This window comes from Carcharhinus amblyrhynchos, chromosome 1, assembly GCF_965287045.1.
Source record: "Carcharhinus amblyrhynchos chromosome 1, sCarAmb.v2.hapA, whole genome shotgun sequence".
Taxonomy (NCBI): Eukaryota; Metazoa; Chordata; class Chondrichthyes; order Carcharhiniformes; family Carcharhinidae; genus Carcharhinus; species Carcharhinus amblyrhynchos.
In genome coordinates, this window is record NC_137324.1 from 79,492,702 (window position 1) to 79,515,707 (window position 23,006).

Here is a 23,006-nt window from a genome sequence, read left to right on the forward strand (position 1 = left end):
CTGGGGGCACAGGCTGGCACTGCCAGGGTGTCCATGCACAAGGAACACCAGCCCCCCCTCACATATTGCCCCCCTTCATTCCTGCGGGGTCTCCTGTTAGTTCCTTGAATGTGGGGGGCTAGTCTGAATCCTGCCAGAATGAAGTACTCCTGGCAGGGTGGGAGATTCAATCGGGACCTGAAAGGCCCCGATAATGAACCAATAAATATATTTAAAACATATTAAAAAGAGATTTAAATTACTTACCTGCCTTCCCGCTAGTTTCCAGCGCAGTCTGACAGACGGCTGTTTGCTGGCTCTGGGAGATATGCATGATTTCCCGGTGCACGTGCAAATTCTTGTTCAAGGCCAGAGATGCACATCTCCCACCGCGACCTGATAGAAAAGTTGTGGGTCGCGGTGGGAGAATAGAGGCCAGCATCTCAATGTCTATTGTGCCAAGCCACCTCAGAATTTTGTGCGAGTCCCAGTACATGCTAAGAGCTGCCTTTTCCATGCCCCCGTCTGATGTGTTTTTGGTGCGTTGGGGAGGTGGGTATCCACCCCATTGCCTTCCCACCCACCCCCAAGCTCACACCTCTAATATGAGGGGTGGGCGTGTGCCAAATTCAAAATTGAAAAAGCAGTCTGCCTGGACAAGGTTTTCTGTACTACTTGCCAAGTATTTTGTGGCAGTTGAAGCAGCCCACCATTGGCCGTTGGTGGGATCTTCTAGTCCCACTATTGTCAACTAGTTTTCTAGTTGAATGCATCCCACGCCATCAGGAAATCTGCAGCAGGGATACACCGTCAACAGGGCTGGAAGATCCCACCAGCAGATTCTGCACCTGTGTCTCTGAGAGAGTTGAAAAAAATCAACTCCAGCAGTTTCAATTGCTATTTATTAGCACAACACTAAGTGCTCTCATTAGAACGTTATTAATATTTGGCTGCTTTCTACAATCTGTTACGACCACAGTTGGGGGTTGTAAATTCACAACTTGATTCACAGCTCAAAGAGTTTATTAAAGGAATAACTATCTTTGATGTGGGATAATAAGTACAGCTGTTCCTTTTGATAAAGGATTAAGTACTTGAGGGGATTTAAATTATGTATTCAATGGGCTTTCATGAGTAGCACCATTTTTTATATATAGTGATGGATATAGTAGATATTTTGTTTTTTTTATTCATCTCAAAATAGCCATAAAGTTTGTCTATGTTGGGTTAGCTATCATGGAGGGTATAATGGCAAAAGATGGTGATGAGGGTCATGGGGTTGCATGGGTGGAACATGTGGAATAGGTGGGCGTGTGAGGGGTAAAGGCTAGAGGACCTAAAACATAAGCAAAGAACTGGGACGCAGTCACAGAGAACTAAGATGGACTTTTTAAACAGCCAGCCTTGCAGTGTACATCTGGAGGGTGTAGGCCCAAGCCCAACCTGTACCCATTCCCTCTGAAACAAAGATCCCCCCTTTGCCCTTAAGTGGGCATGGTGAACCAGAAAATTCCATGACTCCTATTACCCAGTAGGTGAGAGCGAAAAATCCAGACATTGAGTCCTTTAGCGATTTTGCAAAAATTACACTTCATGCAAGCGATAATCCCTGGCACAAGGGGATCTGTAAAAGAAAAATGGAAGAAAAAGATTACAAAATTTAATTTGAATTTAAAATGTTTATTTAAGGGGAATGTTTTATTCTATAAATGCTATGCCTTAATTCCTTACCAAATGCAGCACGTACTTTGTAAACACAAACTCAGGACATGGGGGCAACAAAATGACAGCAATGTGCGGGTCTTCTGTAATGAAGTGCTTATTAGACTAAATTTCTACAAATATTTAGCTCATTGTGAACAAAAAGGTCAGTTAGCACTGATGTCTATCATAGAAAATTACAAACAGAGGTTAGAGCTGCCGGAAGTGTGGCTTAGACAGTGATGTAAAACTGTCAGTGGAGAGTCGCTGAGTGTACTCAGATGTACTTCAAGATAAACAGTGTCTGCTCTGGGCCTGGATTTTATCAGCGATTATTCAGCTTTCAAGTGCGTGTTTATAAAATGATTTTTTTTCACATTTCCATTCAGCCAGATTCTCCAGATAAAATAGTTTGTGCTCAGTAATATTGTATTGAAATGGTAAGCTTTCTCAAACACTGACTTTTTGAAATGTCCATCAGCCTGAAGGATGTCCGCACTGGGGATGTTGTCCCACCCTTCAGTTTTGAGGTAAATATTAGCCCGAGCATTTACAGATCATTGTAGCAAGACAGCATAGTCAACCTTGATTCTGAATCAGAAGGGTGTAGGTTCATGTCGCACCATGTAGACTTAAATATATAATATAGGTTGGCATGAATGTCGGAGTGCTGCACTGTTGGATGTTAACTGAGACCCCAATCTTAAAATCTATCCCCCGTGTGCTTTAACTCTACCTTTAAAAGAATATCTCTTACTTCCTCCATCTGTCATCTCTATAGTTGAGTAGTGACCTCAACAAGGCCCATGAGGTTGGCCTCTTTGAGTATGAGGTCCCCGATTGAGATGATGATTGCCTGCCCAGTTAGGGAGTTATACCTATGAGGAGTGTCAGGGCCACTGATCCTCCGGATTCTGACTTTGTATCAGAAGCACTCCAAGATGGAATTGAGTTTATAAATAAAGCAAATCTGGTGAAGGGGCACTGGCCTCTGAGGAGTAATTTCAAGTTGTAATGATGTAACTTGACACAAATTTGAGGACAGTTTGAATCATCCATTAATTGCTGTGCTTATACTGTTCAACTAATTTCATGCCAGCCCTTACAATTAGCAGAGGTCTCATGAGTTCTATTCCATCAGGTTAGAAGGCCGAAGTGTGGCCCAAACCTCCAATACTTCAGGCTCTTTGGGCTGGCCAGAATCTTAATTACTATTGGAAAATCTTTGAATTCAGAGGCATAAAGTCAACAGGGAAGGCATTTAGATATAAACAGGATATTATTGTAGAAATTCTCATTTCAGTTCTGAGATAAATGTTTATTTCTCTGGGCTCTAAGGAAATTACATGAATGTGTTTAGGGAATCTTAACCCAATTTCTGATTGAACTTGGGTTCATAGCACAAAACTGAATGGAAATCCAACATAAATTGGATGCAATCAAAACTGAAAAGGATTACAGTTTGGGAAATATAAAAATAATCGTGTTGGTTAGCCTTCTGATGTTGGAATTTTGATTTTTTTTGGCATACTAGTCAGAATTTTACTTTATCCAATCTGTGCTGAACTATATGTAATTTGAAACTAGCAAGTATCTAGAAGCTTTGAAAGATTCAATAGCATGAAAACTTCAATTGCACAGAGAGGGCTGTAGTTTTGCAGATGTCTACAGGTTATCCTACGACAGGCCTGATAGCCATGTAAGAGCCCAAGGTGGAGGTTGAGGACATGAAGATGTACTTGCAGACAAACCCCTACTCCAGCACTTAGACCTGGATTTTCATCCTAGGGTTGGGCTCGTTAAGCTGGGAGATTTCCCGGCTCAGTGAACCTGACTTCTTGACCTTTAAAAATGGTACCCATAGGTCAGATTTTTAGGTGGTGGGGTGGCGGGGGGGTGGCTGGCTGAAATAGAAATTGGGACAGGTGATCTTAGAATGACCACAGAGGCTGCTGGGTGCAGGACAGGATGTGGGGTAAGGCCTGCATCCGTGATCCTCAACACTCAACCACCACCCCCACACACACCTGATGCCCAGCCATGTCAATCTATGCCAACCCATGCCCCCACCCACTTGCATGATCCATCATGCCCCCTGAGCTAACCAGTGCCCCCATCCATTCCCCATTGCCTCCATAATCCTCTGCCAATGAATAGCCCTCTACATACCCCCTCATTTTGTAGAAACATAGAAAAACTACAGCACAATCAGGCCCTTCAGCCCACAAGTTGTGCCAAACATGCCCCTACCTACTTGGCTTACCTATAACCCTCTATCTTACTAAGTTCCATGTACTTATCTAAAAGTCTCTTAAAAGACCCTATCGAATCCGCCTCCACCACCACTGCTGGCAGCTGATTCCACGCACCCACCGCCCTCTGAGTGAAAAACTTATCCCTGACATCTCCTCTGTACCTACTCCCCAGCACCCTAAACCTGTGTCCTCTTGTGGCAACCATTTCAGCCCTGGGAAAAAGCCTCTGAGAATCCACTCGATCAACATCTCTCAACATCTTATACACCTCTATCAGATCACCCCTCATCCTTCGCCTCTCCAAGGAGAAAAGACCAAGCTCTCTCAACCTAGCCCTCATGAGGTATGCCACCCAAAATTTCCCCTACACTTTATATCAACTTACTGCCAAAACATGAGAACCCATGCTCTCCCATTTGCCATCCTTTAACCCTACCTCCTCTATAGCAGATCACCTAGTATCCTTGGACAGTTCCTGACAGCTTTGATACTTCCTTGGCAGCTTTGTCGTCTTTGACAGACTTGACACTTCTTGGACAGCTTTGACATTTCCTTGACAGATTTGATAGTTTTGACACTTCCTAGACAGGGTTTGATAGCTTTGACACATCATGGACAAGTTTGACAGCTTTGACATTTTCTGGACAGCTTTGATAGCTTTGACACTTCTGGAAGAGGTTTGAAAGCTGTGGCAGCTGAACAATTCTTTATCGGTTCCTTGACAGTTCCAATGAATTTGTGCATAAAAAGTGCATAATTACATTCAATTTTAATAATCCCAAAGGGTGCATTACCTCTCCCAAAGGTGTCCGAGGATCCTATCCATTGGACTACCTTACCTATCCAAACGGGTATAATTGATATACTCTGGATTCTATACTCCTGGCTTTCCAAAAGTAGCTGATGATTTGAATGACCAGCTGCTTCCACATATCATGCATGGACATACCTGACCTTTGACAAGGTACCGCATGGTAGGTTGTTGCATAAAATTAAATCTCACGGGATCCAGGGTGCAGTATCTAAATGGATACAAAATTGGCTTCTTGACAGAAGTCAGTGGATGGTTGCATGGAGTTGTTTTTCAAATTGAAAGCCTGTGACCAGTGGTGTGCCTCAGGGATCAGTGCTGGGTCCACTATTATTTGTCATTTATATTAATGATTTGGATGAGAGTATAGGAGGCATGGTTAGTAAGTTTGCAGATGACACCAAGTTGGTGGCATAGTGGACAGTGAAGAAAGTTATCTCCAATTACAACGCAATCTTGGCACCCAGGTTGATAAGGTTGTTAAGAAGGCGTACGGTGTGTTAGCTTTTACTGGTAGAGGGATTGAATTTCGGAGCCGTGAGGTCATGTTACAACTGTACAAAACTCTGGTGCGGCCGCACTTGGAGTATTGCGTACAGTTCTGGTCGCCGCATTATAAGAAAGATGTGGAGGCATTGGAAAGGGTGCAGAGGAGGTTTACCAGGATGTTGCCTGGTATGGTGGGATGGTCTTATGAGGAAAGGCTGAGGGACTTGAGGTTATTTTCATTGGAGAGAAGAAGGCTACGAGGTGACCTGATTGAGGCATACAAGATGATCAAAGGATTGGATAGGGTGGACAGTGAGAGCCTTTTTCCTCGGATGGTGAAGGCTAACAGGAGGGGACATAGCTTTAAATTAAGGGATGGTAATTATAGGATGGATGTCAGAGGTAGGTTCTTTACTCAGAGGGTAGTAAGGTCGTGGAATGCCCTGCCTGCAGCAGTTGTGGACTCGCCAACTTTAAGGGCGTTCAAATGGTCAGTGGATAGGCATATGGATAGCACTGGAATAGTTTAGGTTAGAGGGTCATTAGATTGGTTCTACTGGTCGGCACAACATCGAGGGCCAAAGGGCCTGTACTGCGCTGTAATGTTCTATGTTCTATGATCAGTTGGGCTGACAAATAGCAGGTGGAGTTTGATTTAGATAAATGCGAGGTGATGCATTTTGGTAGATTGAACCAGGTTAGGACTTACTCAGTTAATGGTAGGGCATTGGGGATAGTTACAGAACAAAGAGATCTAGGGGTACATGTTCATATCTCCTTGAAAGTGGAATCACAGGTGGACAGAGTGGCGAAGAAGGCATTCGGCATGCTTGGTTTCATCGGCCAGAACATTAAATACAGGAGTTGGGATGTCTTGTTGAAGTTGTACAAGACATTGGTAAGGCCATACTTGGAATACTATATATGATTCTGGTCATTCTATTGTAGAAAGGACATTATTAAACTAGAAAGGGTGCAGAAAAGATTTACTAGGATGCTACCAGGACTTGATGGACTGAGTTATAAGGAGACGCTGGATAGTAGGATTTTTTTCTCTGGAGCATAGGAGGCTGAGAGGTGACCTTATAGAGGTCTATAAAATAATGAGGGGCATAGACAAGGTGGATAGTCAATATGTTTTCCCAAAGGTAGGGGAGTCTAAAACTAGACGGCATAGGTTTAAGGTGAGAGGGGAGAGATACAAAAGTGTCCAGAGGGGCAATTTTTTCACACAGACAGTGGTGAATGTCAGGAACAAGCTACCGGAGGTAGTAGTAGAGGCAGGTACAATTTTATCTTTTAAAAAGCATTTAAATAGTTACATGGCTACAATGGGTATGGAGGGACGTGGGCCAAATGCAGGCAATTGGGATTAGCTAAGGAGTTTTAAAAAAAAAGGGGCCAAAGGACCTGTTTCCATGCTGTAAACCTCTATGACTCTATGACCTAATTCCAATCTTGCCTCCACAAAGATGAGAAATGCCATGTTTGGGGGCAGGACTTTGAACTTTTGGCCATTTCCAGAATTTTTGTCACAATGTAGAGATTCTCCAACGTGGTGAAAATCTGGGCCTCACTCCCTGTAACAGCAGGCCCAGGGATTTACCAAATCTGGGTAAAATGTCCCCAGGTGACATGACACATTGTTTGGTGATCCCGCCCTTAAAGACTGTCATTTTTTTGAAATATGCAGCGTGGTCAGACACTGACCAGTAATATCTGTGCTCGACATCAAAATTATGAAGTTAAACATGACAGCAAACAGAAACAAAAATGTAACCATTCTCAGCAAACGGATGCATAGGGATGTGGGGTGAAAACATTCAGTTAAAATGTGATAAAAAAACACAAAATGATGATGACTGTAATTGCTACTTATTTCTGAGTGGCTAAATCCAGGAACCCTGCTGTAATTGTGACCTGTACATACCAACCCTTCCAAACCTCTTGTTGGGAAAGCTGGGGAACTGTGATTTTCTGACTTAAAGTTTTTTTTTGGTAGATTTTAATGAACTGGATTAAGGTTCACAGGGCACAAGTTCAAATTTTGCAAATGACACAAAACTTTGGAATGTAGTAAACAATGAGGAAGATGATAACTAACTTCAGGAGGACATAAACATGTTGTGAAATGGGCAAATGCAGAGAATGTAAAGTAACATATTTTAGTAAGAATTATGGGAGAGACAATTTCAAGTAACTTACCCAGTTTTAAAGGGTTGCAGGAACAGAGAGAATTGAAATCTCTGAGGCTGACAGGACAAATTGAGATGGTTAGTTTAAAAAAAACATATGGGATCCTTAGCTTTATTAAAGTGTCCAAAAATGAAGAACAAAACATGCAAACATATGAATTTGACCGCTCAAGCCTGCTGTGCCATTCAATAAACTCATGGTTGATCTGATTGGGGTCTCAATGCCACCTTCCTTCCTATCCTCTAATTAAAAGTTGTTAGCAATGTGCAATAGATTGCTTTGTGAGGATTGTGAGTATGACTTAATCTTGGATGTAATCAATCTCAGAAATAGAAATCTCACATGAAAGGACTCAGTATGATGGGTATACTTTTATACCATGGATTCCAAAGACAACACTGTGAAGGTTTCTCTTGTCTATTGAGATATACTTTCTTAACAGCATTAAAATATTTCAATATTTCTTGTTTTGTAACTTTAATTTAAGCTTTATCCTAGCAGTGTCCCTTTTCAAAGAGCAAAGAAAAGTACAGCACTGGAACAGACCTTTCGGCTCTCCGACCTGTGCCAGTCATGATGCCCTAAGTAAACTAAAAGAAAAGCCTTCTGCCCTCACTCCGTCTGCATCCCTCTATTCCGTCCCTATTCACGTACCCATCATGTTCAAATGTTGGTAATGTGCCTGCTTCCACCACCTCCTTTGGCAGTGCATTCCAAACACCTCTGTCTGCATGAAAAACTGACCACGCAGATCTCCCTTAAACTTTTCCCCTCTCACCGTGAACCTGTGTCCCTTAGTAATTGACACTTCTACCCATGGGAAAAAGCCTCTAACTATCCATCCTGTCTATGCCTGAAATAATTTTGTGGACTGCTATCAGGTCTCCCCTTATCCTTCTAATGCAGTTTGTCACTTGGAGAATACTTCTGTATTATACAGTTCCAATCATATTTCTCTACAGTATAATTTCTATTGCTAGATAGTACACAGTATTTTTCAGGTCAGCATTTGGATGAGTTTACTTTATTCCCAATTTTCTATACTATTTTTGCCAACTTCACTTTTAAAGTTTATTTATTAGTGTCACAAGTAGGCTTACATTAACACTACAATGAAGTCACTGTGAAAATTCTCCAGTTGCCACACTCCAGCACCTGTTTGACACTAAGGGAAAATTTAGCATGGCCAATGCACCTAACTGGCACATCTTTCGGACTGTGGGAGGAAACCAGAGCACCCGGAGGAAAGCCACGCAGTGACCCAAGCCAGGAATCACACCTGGGTCCCTGGGGCTGTGAGATAGCAGTGCTAACCACTGTGCTGCCATTGCTGCCCTTAAAGTCTGTAACAGTTACTGGTATTCCAAAAGCTCTGGATGCCGTTCCCAAATGGCTAATCTTGTTGTACAAACTTGGATAGCAAGTGTTGGCAGGTTTTTCAACAAATCTGATGTTTTTCTTCATGTCCATAAGTTTATTTCCGTTAGTCATTACTGGATAATAACTAGCATTGGGATTTTAGATATTTTTTTCCACTACTCTCGTCCAAACATATTGAGGCTAATTGTTAGCATAACTCTGCTATCTCAGCATAAATCAGAGGCTTTTCCATTTGGGATTGGGACCCTGACGTAAAGACAAGATGAGGGTTCCAACCCTTCATTGCTTTGGGAAGAGTCACCCGACACACATTTTTGGCAAGTTGGCTAATTAATGGCTAGAGGGTGAGCTTATCATCCAAGATGGCAGGTGGGCTCCTAAGGCTGGAGGATCAATAGGAGGACCTCCAACGATAACACATCTCTGTCTGAGGCAGGAGCTGCCAGTACCTGTATAGAGAGAGGGAGAGTTTCCCTTCTTGAGACTGTCTGCTCTCACTGGCTGTGATTTGGCCACAGTGTTGGGGCTCTCCCTCAGGTTGCTCCCACGTTGACCTTTGAGAATTCTGCCCTAAGTATGAAGCTTCCTGCTCTGCATGACTGAGTGCTGAGCCAAATGGTCCTTTTATCCACTGGGTCATTGGAAGCTATTCCAGTATTTTACTTTCTTCTAAATCTATTAGTCTTCCATTTGTGACATAGTTAGTAGCTTGGATAGTTGAGCTGCATAAAACAGTATTCATGATGAACTATATTTCCTTGTGTTTCACACTGCTCACACTGGCAGCTTTTGCGGGATCTGTACTGCAGCCATCTGGGACATTGAAACACTAACACGTGACACTAACTTTACATACAGGAGGGACAGAAAAACAGTGTGATAACGAGTAACTGCAGAAACTACACCATTAATATATTTACCCTTTTAAAATATGTATTAGTATTTATATTTCTGAAACAGAGGCCAGAATGCTCCGACCTCGCCCTTGGCTGGGACTCTCCAGTCTTGATGCAGTAGAAGGAGATTTGGCTGAGTGCCAGTTTCTCTGTAATTGTTGGCAGTGGTGGCAACATTTCAACAACATCATAGGATTTGAGCCATTATCTCATGGAAAGAAAAAGGCTGTAGGACCAGGTTTTTGGGTTAAGATTGCTCATACTGGAAGTAACTCAAACGTTTTAGAACATAGAACATTACAGCACAGTACAGGCCCTTCGGCCCTCAATGTTGTTTTGTTATATTATATAACAGCAAATTGTCTGTGTCCTGTCTAGAACTTTCTTCATGCCTTCACATGCCATGAAAAGATCATCAGTGTTAGCAAGGCAGCTCGTGAGTCTTTGGGGATGACGGTATCAGGAGGTCTGCTGAGCAAAGGCTGGGATCTCCCAATCTATGTTACATATGTACATCCCAGTGGATGCTTGGGAAAGGATGGAAGAATTAAAAACGGTAACCAACAGTTTGTCATTTATTTATACAATTGTATATTTTACACAATATATGACTTCTGTTATTCAGCATTTATTGTACGTGCATAAATCAGTCGCTTTTTCTAGACTCACAATGTTATGGTTTAAGTGATTTTTTTTGTTTTCTTATTAATTTATACTTACTTCAATTTCCTTTCAACACAATCTTTGTTAACTCTTGACAGGAGTATTTTTGACAATCTGGGTGGGAAATTTTGCAAGGTTTTCAGAGGGGATTGGAAGTACAAACGGATTTTACTTTCACCCACCACTTTGACCTTGCAACGACACTGTCCTCAAACCGTACCTGGTCGTTTTGAGAACGAGAGTGTTAGGCCATCACTAACCAAACAAAAAGGTTTAAATTGTGTTCCCTTCACAATCCTCCAACCCCACGGGGAACTTTGGATTGCATTTTAAAGGTAATCAATCCCTCTTAAAATTCCCAGGAATGTTAAGACTGCTCTCCAAAATGCTATTGGACTATAAATAAGGCAGGGTAAAATTGCAACACATGCCTAAAATTAAGGTTGAATCAACTGGAATTTCAATCAAAAATCTGTTTAAGCCAACCCTTATTAAATTCAATGGACCAGCTGCTACAGCTCCCTGTGGAACAGAATTCCTCAAAAAGAAGAAATTCCCCCTCATCTCCATTTTAAATGGGAGACCACTTATTTTTAAACTTTGCCCTCTAGTTTGAGATTCCCCTATCAGAAGCACCCTCTCAGCATTTACGCTGTAAAGTCCCTGGGAAGCTTATCTATTTCAAAAAGACCGTTTCTCCTTCTTCTAAACTTCAGTGAGTATGGGTCCAAACTTCTCAATCTATAACTTTAGTACTTTAATGCAAGACAGGATGAATCAACAGTCCACATTTGGACAGGATAGGTCTGTTGACAGGACGATGACATGAGTCTTGTGCAGGGGAAATGGTTTGGACACATGCTGTGCGTGCGTCCCTGAGGCTGGGATCTTTGAAACCTCGGCTTACTAAGGTAGCCCTGGTGTCATGGCCATTCATGTGGTCACATTCAGGGCTTAACACTTGAACACTGCCATGTTCCCTCATGTCATCCTCACTCTCACGCTCACCCTGATGCTTCTGTGCCTGTCACTATGTCTTCTTTTTGCATCTATTCTGAGTACCTTCTCTGGCAGCATCAATAACTGCTTCAATTGGTCACTCTTGTCACCTAGAAACCATCCATTCAGGTTAATCGGGCTGCTGAATAGGTCTGACACCTGTGGGTTTCACAGAATGAAGGAGTTGTGAACTGTGCTAGGGTATCTGGCACATATCCACAGAATCCACATAAGCATAGAAACTAGAAGCAGGAGTAGGCCATTTGGCCCTTTGAGCCTGCTCTGCCATTCATTTTGACATGACTGATCGTCAAATTCATACCCTGATTCAACCCCCATCCTTAATCCCTTTAGCCCCAAGAGCTATATCCAATTCCTACTTGAAATCATGCAACATTTTGGCCTCAACTACATTCTGTGGTAATATGTTCCACAGATTCACCACCCTCTGGGTAAAGAAATTTCTCCTCATCTTAGTGCTTATCTTCAAACTATGACCCCTCGTTCTGGACTCCCCCACCATTGGAAACATTCTTTCTGAATCTACCCTGTCTAATCCTGTTGGAATTTTCTAAGGTTTCAGGAGATCCCCTCTCACTTTTCTAATCTCCAGTGAATATAATCCTAACTGACTTGGTCTTTCCTCATATGACAGACCTGCCATCCCAGGAATTAGCCTGGTAAACCTTCGCTGAACTCCTTCTATAGCAAGTGCGTCTAGCAATGATGATCACAAATCAGTTGGGTATTCAACGGGTGAAAGCCTTTCTGGTTATTCAAGGTGTGGGGTTGTTCAGCAGGAGCTGTGATGATTTCCTGTACATGGGAGAATCTGCAATTGCTGCAAACCCTCTGGTTTTATCCAGTGGACTCTGCTTGTTCGAGGTGAAGAAGATACAATTCATTGTTCAGGGCAATGGTCAAAGTATAAATGGAGTCCTCAGTTGAAGGAATGAGGTTTCAAATTAAAATAAGTTTGAAATGCAAACTGCTTCTTATATGAAATGCTTCCAGCAGTCACAGAACTTTGACCTGCTAAGGTGAAACTCAGGACTCAGCTGATCATTTAAAGCCACGCTAACCAGCCACCTCATCAAAAAACAGGAGTCTCACCCAGCGTGAAAGACTCTGCAAGCATTTTATTGCAAATACTGCGGGGGCAATCTTATTGGTTCATCACGCTGGCCGATTGGCATGATAAATCGGTCCACTTGTACGCAGTGCACTGGGAAATCAGTGCACATGCGCAATAGTGCCATTGCAGCTCAACAGCCGGCTTTCCAGCATGAATAGGCTTCACCCATTCCACCTATTGGTGAGAATCATATTTTGACTTTTTTTTCTAAGTGGCATATGATTGCGTCTGGGAGTTCGCTCAAAAAACTGGTGTGATTCTCTCCTATTTTCATGCTCATGGCACTTAGAACGTTTTTGGTAAGATCGCCCCTATGTATTATTCAGGTCAATGGCCTCATTAACATCTTAAATACCCACTAAAATTACATTTAAATAATGCAGACAAGCTCCAAATTTTTAACCCCGCCCTCTAGCTTTCTAATCTGGAACTGGTGAGATAACATTGAGAACGCAACCTGATGTCATCACGCCCAATAATACAGTGACACAGACATGTAGCAACCCTCTTTACAGAACCTATTATTTAGCCCATAGTGTGTGAATACAACTGTTAGTTTATAATTGAAAAGGAATACCTGGATGTGACCCCAATAGGACTGATTATGTTTGTATTTTTTTCTCTGTATTGGTGAGCACAGTATGCAACATTGAATGAAAAGTTATTATCTTCATAAAGAATGATTTTCTGAAGCAGATTTACATGCCATTTGGAAGATGCTAAATTCATTTCAGTATTTCATATTTTCTTCACTCTTCTTAGGTGACATTCTGCTGGATATAAATGGCATTGAACTAACTGGTATGACGCAAAGTGAAGCAGTGTCCATAATAAAGCAGAGTGCTGCCTCCTCCTCTGTTGTGTTCAAAGCTTTAGAACTTAGGGTGGCAGAAAAAGACAATGTCAACAGCCAAATGCTTCTCAACACCAATCAAAACAACTTACGTGAAGATGATTGGTCACCATCGTGGAATATGTGGCTCGGATTGCCTCGGTGAGTATGTCTAGAAATCATAGAAACCCTATGGTACAGAAAGAGGCCATGCAGCCCATCGAATCTGCACCAACCACAATCCCACCCAGGCCCACCAATATCCCTGTATGTTTTACCCACTAATCCCTCTAACCTATGCATCGCAGGACACTAGGGGGCAATTTTAGCATGGCCAATCAACTTAACTCACACATCTTTGGACTGTGGTAGCAAACCAGAGCACCCAGAGGAAACCCACGCAGACACAAGGAGAATGTGCAAACTCCACACAGACTGTTGCATACTCACATAATATTTCTATCTTAGTGTCAACCCTCGATTGTCAAGCTAATCTTTTACCCTAGGAAAAGCACAGGCCTGGATTGTTGCCACTGAGAGGAGTGGCTTGAGTCAGGATATTCCCTGACTGTCCAGATCTGCTTTGGTAGAAAGGCCTGTGAATAGCAGGGTTTGGGATAGAGTCTGGAACGAGTGACCAAAGTGGTGCATGAATGCCAAAACAAGCTGATTAAGAAGCTGGCAATGGTTCCCATGGACTTGGTCCCACTTGTAATAATGGCTGTTAGGCCCCTTGCTCGCACACACCCTCCACACCAGCTCCCAAGATCCCTTTATATCTAAAATGCCTCATGCCCATTCACCCAGTATATGCTATCTACAGAGCCAATAAGTCAGACAGTAACAAAGGCAAGTGTGGAACTGTTCAGACAAAAAAAATCACAAATCTTCTTTTGCAAACAAAGCAGCTTTGCCAAGCTCGCTAAAAATGAATCAGACTTGTAGATTTCATGCAGAATGAAGACAGATGCGTGTGTGCTTGGCTGAGAGTCCAGACTCATAAAAGAATTATTTCAGTTAGTGATGCTTTAACAACTAGAGGGAACTGTTGATTTTGTTTGTTTGATGTTTTAAGTGGTTATAATATTTTGTCGATGTGTCAATTAAGAATGTGAAGAGTTTGAAGCCTCTTGTTATTGATATTCAATGATTTGTCTGAATGACACTTTTATAGCACTGTAGAAACAGCTATTTTTTTCCAAGTAACATTTGTGAGTGGATATTTTCTTTCTGAGCAGTTCCACACCTGCCATTATTACGGGGGATGTGGCTTATTGGTTTTCTACATGGTTCATACTTGGTAGATGGACATGGAAAAGCCATAAATTGGCATTGAGGTGGCAGAGCTTGTATGGGGCTATGAGGGTTAGGGATAGGTTGGCATGAATGGACACAGTGGGTTTTAGGGGTCATAGGGCATGGATGAGGGCATGAGTTGGCACTGAGTTTGGGACATCGAAGGAGCACTGGGGGAATAGACATGACCTTTTGAATTTACCTTTAAAAAGGTTCCAGAATCCAGGCTGTGATTCACTGCGCCACTTGAGAAGTTAAATGGACTCCCCAAAAATTCTGTGTCTAGGAGATGCCTGCCCCCACAATGTCAGGTCAAGAGAAGAGGATGCGAGCTCGCTATCTGCACTTTCATCCTATCCAATTGAACGTTGGGAATGCCAGGAAGTGGAGCAGGAATCCTGGAATCAGGTTTCTCCTGCCATTTCCAAATGGCTCCAAAGTCGTTCCAAATCCCTGAAAACCCAAGTCACAGAGATTGATTTGAAATACACAGGAAACACTTGTAACACATTAATTTTGCATTTTACTTTCATAATCCTAAGAGTTATAGTAATGAATCACAGACAGGACAACCGAGGTGCCAAAGAAGACAAGTAACAGGAGTCAAGACTTGTGTAGTGAAGCATTTTTTATACTGGAGACGTACACTATGGGCCAGATTTTGGGTCGTTAAAAATGGCAGCTGGGACACAGATGTGGGAGTCCTATTCCCATTCTCAACTTATCCAGTTTTTGTAAGCAGAGGAAGGGGAGCAGGGCGTGATCCACACAGGCAGGAACCCCAAATGTGGGACGGCCATTTTGAACTCAGTACTGATTTTAAATAGACTCTATTTTGGCCTTGACCCACAATGTGGGAAAATTTCCCTGTTCTGCCTGCCAAGGGAATCAAAACAAATGAGGGGTGAACTATGGAAAGATCCATTGACCTCAGGTGGGATTTTCCAGTTTCTGGACACGCGGCAGTAAAATCTCACCTTAATGTTTTTGTCAGTATAGTGAATTCTACAATAGATACAGGACTTTATTGTACATCATTTTGTTTTATCTCCTCTGTGCTTGGGTCCTGAGTTCTTGATGATACCATATAGGTTGGCATGGTAGGTGTTAGGGCAAAGAGTATGAGTTGGCACTAGGTTGATAATAGGAGCTATAAAGGGGTCAGAGAGATGGGTAGAGGGACACAGGTTGGCATAGAAGCTATAAAGAGCCATTGGGGTGATTGATTAATAGTTTGATTAATTAGTAATTTGATTAGTAGTTTGATTGATTAGTAGGGACATAGGAGCTGTTGGGGGGGCATATATTTTCATGGGGGTCATGAAGAGCCATGGGGCAGGAAGCGGCATGCATTGGCATGGTTGGGTCATGGAGAGTGTGTGAGGTATGAAAGCTTTTGTTTCAAGAGCCACACATAACTAAGAAAGGCAATCAACTATTCATAAGTAATTTTAAGATAGTTTATTAAGAAGCAATAGTTTAGATACGATGCACTCATTGATTGGACAGTTGAGACGAGTTCACTGATTCCAGATGGGACAGGTTGGTACACCGTGTGTTGATCTCAGTGGATTGTTTAGAGAGCAGAATGCTGACGCAACAAAGTGCTAGGGAACTCTCCTCTCAGCCCCTCAGAGGGGGTGGGGGGGTGGTGGTGTAGGGGGGCATGGTGGTTAAGAGTTGGAGGGATGTTTCATGCTTTATTCTTTATTTTTATATTTTGGACACAGTGCCTGTGCCCCAAGGTTGGCCTTTTGCCCAGTCTATCTATGCATCTAACATTTTTCTCAGCTCTCTTGGGGTCACCCATCTGAGTTTCTAATCCAGCCAGCCTGCCCTGGACTCAAAGTCCAGGCAACCATTTAGAAAGGTGGAGTTTACAGAGTCAGGAATTCCTCCCGTCTCTGCAGCCAACCTGGGAGCTACAATCTGGACCAGAGATTTGTAAAAATGAGGTTATAAGTAGTTCGGCAATATATATCCAAAACAAAGTGTGACAGAGCTGTTATGTTGTGCACATACTTTGGAGCTTCATTCGATTGCATGATTCCCATTTTGAATGGGACAGATGAATCTTTGTGGGTCTAAGTTACTGGTGCAAACCATACCTTAACGTATATGATGGGCCTTCAAAGGACCGTAATATAGTATGGAGGCAAAAAAACTATAGAAATGTAGAAACACGTACTTCCTCTCAAGAGCTAATTTGATTTGATTTATTATTGTCACATGTATTAGTATACAGTGGAAAGCACTGTTTCTTGCTTGCCATACAGATGAAACAAACTGTTCATAGAAAAGGGAAGAGCACAGCATGTAGTGTTATAGTCATAGCTAGAATGTAGAGAAATTTCAACTTAATGCGAGGTAGATCCATTCAAAAGTCTGATGGCAGCAGAGAAGGAGCTGTTCTTGGGTCGATTGGTATGTGTCCTCAGATTTTTGTATCTTTTTCCCAATAGAGAAAGGTGAAAGAGAGTATGTCTGGAGTATGTGGGGTCCTTAATTCTGCTGGCTGCTTTCCTGAGGCAGTCAGAAGTGTAGACAGAGCCACTGGGTGGGAAACTGGTTTGAGCGATGGACTAGGTTTCATTCATAATCCTTTGTAGTTTCTTGCAGTCTTTGGCAGAGCAGGAGCCATACCAAACTGTGATACAACCGGAAAGAATGCTTTCTATGTTGCATCTGTAAAAGTTGGTGAGAGTCGTAGCAGACATGCCAAATTTCCTTAGTCTTCTGAGAAAATAAAGACGTTGGTGGCTTTCTTAACTACAGTGTCAGCATGGGGGAACCAGGACAAGACACAAAAACTTGAACCTCTTGGCCATTTCTACTTCATTTCCATTGATGTAGACAGGGGCACTCCACTACGCCTCTGAAGTCAATGACTATTGTCTTTGTTTTGTTAATATTGAAGGAGAGATTATTGTCTTTGCAGCAGTTCAGCAAATTCTGTATCTCTTTCCTGTACTTGTCAGTGTTTGAGATCCAACCCACTAGGGTGTGTCATCAGCAAACTTGAAAGTCGAGGGGAATTTGGCCACACGGTCATAGGGAGTATAGTAAGGGGCTGAGGACATAGCCTTCTGGGACACCAATGTTGAGGATGATCGTGGGGATGGTGTTGTTGCCTATCCTTACTGATTGCAGTCTGTGGGTTAGGAAGTTCAGGATACAGTCTCAAAGGAAGGAACCAAACCCCAGGCCATGGAGTTCGGAGATGAGTTGCGTAGGAACAATGATGTTGAAGGCTGAGTTGCAGTTGATAATTAGGAGCTTGACATAGATGTTTATGTTATCTAGGTGTTCCAGGGTTGAGTGCAGGGCCTGGGAGATAGTATCTCCAGGTGGACCTGTTACGGCCGAAGATGAACTGTAGTAGATCCAGGCAATCTGGGAGGCCACGTTTGATTCATGCCATGACTGACCTTTCGAACCTTTCATAATGATGGATGTCAGAGCCACCGGATGATAGTCATTAAGGCATGCTGCCTGGCCTTTCTTTAGTACTGGGTTGATGGTCGTCTTCTTGAAGCAGATGGGGACCTCAGATTGTTGTAAAGTGAAATTTTGAATACTGCCATTTATTTTGTACATTCTCCCCATACTCCTAACTGATTCTCTCTGTAATTATGCAATTATTTGCTGTCATTGATTTAACATGGCATTCCACATCCCAATAAATATTTACACAAATAAGTTCCTTCTAATCTCCCTTGCAGGAAATTTTAACTTGCTTTAAACTCCATTTCCGCTGGGTGAAGGGAATTAAAATCCCTCCACCAAAATTGTTTAAAGACTTGCTTCACCAAGTATGTGATGGCCAGAAAGCAAACTATCTGCACAAGGATTGCTAATACATTTTGCAGTGGTCATAAGGCACATCATCACACCTTCTGACTGCCAACACAGTTGTAAAAATAATAGTTGTAAAATGAGCCATTTCTATTAAGTGCATCATTTTCAGAGTGAATAAAACATTTCTTTCCCGCCCTTCTTAACTGTCAGTGAATACATTCACTTAGCTCAAGGGTACAATTAAACTATCAGTATCCATTTGCAGTTGGCAGTTTGGACTGCAATATCTAGATGAGAGCTCTATGCATGTACATTTGTGTGTTCATTCAGTTCTGGTCACAACATTTCTACTTTACAGGGGCACTCTCAAGGCATTTGAATAAAACTTTAGGTAAGTTATAAAGTGTCCCATTATTTTAAAGGATTACATTAGCATTTTGTTAACCTGGTTCAATGCTATGTGGTGTCAAACCCTAGCTGTGTCAGTTATCTAACTGCTTCTTGAGGTCCCTCGTGGCAACTGCCCCCCCCCCTCCACCCCACCCTCCTGGCCCTCCCGAGTCAGGGCAGGAAACCATCTGCAGTTACCGTAACATTACAACATAAATTCTGCCTTAAGGTGCTCAAAGACACAACTTAAATCTATCAGCATGTAATCATGGATTTGAATTTTAATTGAAACTCCTGCTTCTGCCAACTGAGAAATGTCTGTAATCCACAATCAAACCTACAAAATAACCGACTGAGTCATATAATTAGTGTTTAAAGCCTAAAAATATCTGGTACATGCAATTAGTAAACTGTTCCTTTGTTTGGCCAAACCCACAAGAAGATAATTGGAAATTACAGTGAATTAAACAATTTACTGGAAATGTCTTTGTTGTTTTTCACTATGCCTCACAGTTGGATCCCTCACCTCATCTCACTGCAGAGTATTGTTCCCGTTTTATCGCAGTATCTAGTGTTAGGGTTACTTTGTCTCATGAGGGTTCAGCAACGATGCTGATGTTATAAGCAGATTATGTAAAAGTGATGGAAGCCACGTTTATCTGCTGACAATCTAGGGACTCAGGCACTCATACAACAGATTGATTCTCCTGTCTATCTGTTAACAAAGGAGGCATTAATAACGGCTTGTTCCAGCCAACAGTAAGGCTCTTGAAAATAGAATAAATCTTCTGAGGTTAATGATGTGCTGACTGGAAACTCTATCAAAATATTTTTACAAGAAGGAATGGCACATGTTAAAATATAGTAAAGATCTAATATCCGTCAGCAAAGGGAGCTTGCCACCCTGGCCTTGTTTGGCTTACATATGACTCCTGTCTTCAGAATGCCCTAAGGGCAACTGAGGATGGGCAATAAATGCTACCCTGCTAGTGCTAGTGTCAGATACATCTTGAGAACAAATTAAGAAAAAAGTTTTTTTATGAGATGCTGAGTGCAACTCTGATTTTATGGCAAATAATAATACAACATGCTGGAAACACATCTTTGCAGTCAAAAGGCAAAAAAGCAATTGGAAAGTTTTGGGTGCAAACTCTTCAGCCAAGCCAAGATTGCACTAAGAAACAGCGAGATAAGAAAAGATGTCAATGTCGAGACTTGTATGTGCTAAATGTTGCTCTATAGAAACATGTATTTAATGTTCTGTTGATCTATTTTTGAATAACAAAAAAAGAAAAATAATAGATAATGTACAATGATCTTTTTGATAAAGCAGTAAAGAGACATTCGGGCTTATAATCTAGACAACAGGTGTGGCAACGTCATGGGTGTAGCTGCTCCTCACAGTGTCACTGAAGCCTTGGACTATGTTGACTGCATGTTTACTTGCACGGATGTGTACCTTGACATGTCAGATTAAACCTATATGCTTTACAGTTTCTCATGCAGACCTAAAGGGAATTTTGAGAACTTCTGCAGCAAAGCTACAAACTCCTTCAGCCACAGGGATGGCTTTGTCAATTGTAGTCTAATCCGTAAGCATTTATGCTACAAAGTTCCAAACTACAGCTAAAGACAATTATCTGTCACGCATCATAGGTGATGATCAGGACCTTTTTGCCTGGGCTTCTTAAGCCATAAGCTTTCCCAAAATTATTTGCTAAGAAGAGCAGTTATTCTTCCAATTTTTGCAATCTCTATTACCAGTGCCATACATGGAACTTTGCAGACTCTGCTGTACAATGCCACTCCTTTCAAGAACTGATATGTGTTTGACTGTATCCATGTGTAACTGATTAGATGTACCCTTATATACACGGTAGAGCCTACTATCCTAACAGATGCCATGATGCATATATAGTCCTACCTTTGTTTGTAAGACCATGCAGATCAAGTTTATCCACTGCAGTTATGACAACATACACCATGAAAGAATCGCAGGGCAAGAGGTGAAGGATGATAAAAGGGAGAAGTAGTGTTACCAGGTTCTTGAGTGAACTCCATCTTCACTTTCATGCAATGGTTCAGATGCCGTGGAAGGATTTGAGTAAAGTACTCCTAGAAGTAAGCCTGAAAAAAGTAAACAGAATGGTAACATGTGAGAGAGTAGGGAACATTAACCTGCATGATTAAAATGCTGCATTATACATTACTTTGATAGGCATTGCTATGGCGTAAACTGCAATCAAAGATACAAGGCTTGGGGGAGAGTTTCTCCTGCCTCTCTAGCTGCTGGCAAGAATCGCAATGGCCTGGAGAATAGGGCATCGGGCAAAAATTGGGTGCACTGCCAGCCTCAGTTGGGTTTCCACCCACAGTGGGCAGCAACCCAATAAGTATGCAAACCTGCTAATACCATTACCATTCACTACTGCACCCCGCCTCCCCCCCCCCCCCCCCCCGCCCCCGCCACAACCCCATTCCTTTATTGCTACCTCTGAGGTGTTCTGTTGTGCATTTTTGAAGACTTCCTTGGGGGCCTTCCATTGCCTTTTCTTTGTCCATGGACATTTTTTGAGAGTTGCCTTCCATCTGAGTCTTTTCTAATTTTCCTGTCCAGAACCGTTGGTTCCTTCTTTAAGTGTGTTTCCACTCTAAATGTATTACTTCTTTAAAGGTGTTACCACTTTAAGATTGTCATCTTTATTTTCACTCAGCCGTCAGCTTTCTCTTTGTCCTTTCCCATATTTTCAGCATTTTGGCACAAATCTTGCTCCTCCTGTTTGAATTTTTAAAGCTTCTTTTACTTAGGGAAGACCGTTTCGGCTTATTGATTTTCCAATGCTTTGGGAGACCTCACTGCTGTTCACTTGGAGCCTTTTTTTATGTTATTGTTGCAGCGCTGCTTTCTGTGTGCTCTGCTTTTTCGCTTTGCAGCAACTCCTTGTTGTGAGAAATTTCACATTCCTTCTGCCATCAGTCATTATTTTTGTTTAAAGTGACAATGCTTCTATACAGCAGCTCTTTCCTTAACTTAAAAGTACAGCTCTTGATCTGCAAGGTTATAGTCTCTTTTTTGCTTACTCTGTAATTTTCCTTTTTAGACCTTTTGACTCTGTCAGCCAATTTTACAGTTTTTTTTGTGTCTGTCTTTCTGCTTACTGAATATACTGAGCCACCCTGACAGTCATCTAGTCTACAATTTAAGTACTGGTACTTTTCAGTCTTTTACTCATCCTTCTTGTGGCTTCTGACCTAGGGGTCTTGCCATGTTCTCTTCATCGCTCATCTATCTTGTAACTATTCATGTTTTCTGATTCTACATTACTCAGAGTCTGGTAAAAACTCAGTATCTGAATACTGAATAGATCTATTTGCCCAAAGAGATATATCCTGGTGTATATATTTTTTCTTTATCTCAGACTTTGATTAAAATGGATACTCACAGGTATCAGGCCAAAGACAGTGTCAGGATAATTCATCCTCGTCGCCAGATGTAAGGATGCATTTAGAGACTTCATAAGTGAACAACAAAAAGATTTATTTATAAGGATCAAGAAGAGCTGCAACATGTCTGCTGCTAGGTCTGGAATGCCTCTTGCCTCAGAGAGCTCCTTTCCCTGGGGTGATTCGCACTCCTTGGTCACCCAGGCCAGATAACCCTCACTCTGCTGTGTTGCTCTTAAAGGGACAGTCATCACAGGGTGTTGCTAGCTAGGCTAGCATCTGGCAGTGAAGATGAATTATCCTACAGAGAAAAACGAAGCACCTATAAAGGATTTCAGAAAGGCAAACTTCAATTGAATGAGCAATTAAATGAAAGAAACCAAGTGAACTTTTGAAAAATTACATTGCTCAATATTGGGAAAAGAAAGAAAACTTTTAAACTGACAGTTGATATAAGATTGAATATTCATGAGAAATAAACTATAAAAAAAGTTGTGTTCATTGTGCTGAGGACATTGGGGCCACTAATGAAAACCATCCCGGTTGTTGTGAGATGGTGGTGGTGATTCTCCTTCAGCTGCTGCAGGCCTTGTACTGATGGTGCTTCACAATGGTGTTAGGAAGGAAATACCAGGATGCCATGATGATGAAGAATGATTATATCTAAATCATGATTTTGCGGGCTTTTTGTATTTACCGCCAGTAAGCTTTAAAACAGCGCCAGGTTTAAAAGGAGGCCTGG

At 42.0% G+C, this 23,006-nt stretch overlaps 1 protein-coding gene across 1 annotated transcript in view; it reads left to right on the forward strand.

The window, feature by feature from the left end:
• The window catches only part of lnx1 (ligand of numb-protein X 1), a 124,286-nt gene that overhangs the window by 78,801 nt on the left and 22,479 nt on the right, over positions 1 to 23,006 (forward strand). The window contains exons 7-8 of the mRNA XM_080187544.1: positions 10,086 to 10,263; positions 13,267 to 13,498. Of these exons, the coding sequence (XP_080043670.1) occupies positions 10,086 to 10,263; positions 13,267 to 13,498 (410 nt within the window). The remainder of the gene's footprint in view (positions 1 to 10,085; positions 10,264 to 13,266; positions 13,499 to 23,006) is intronic.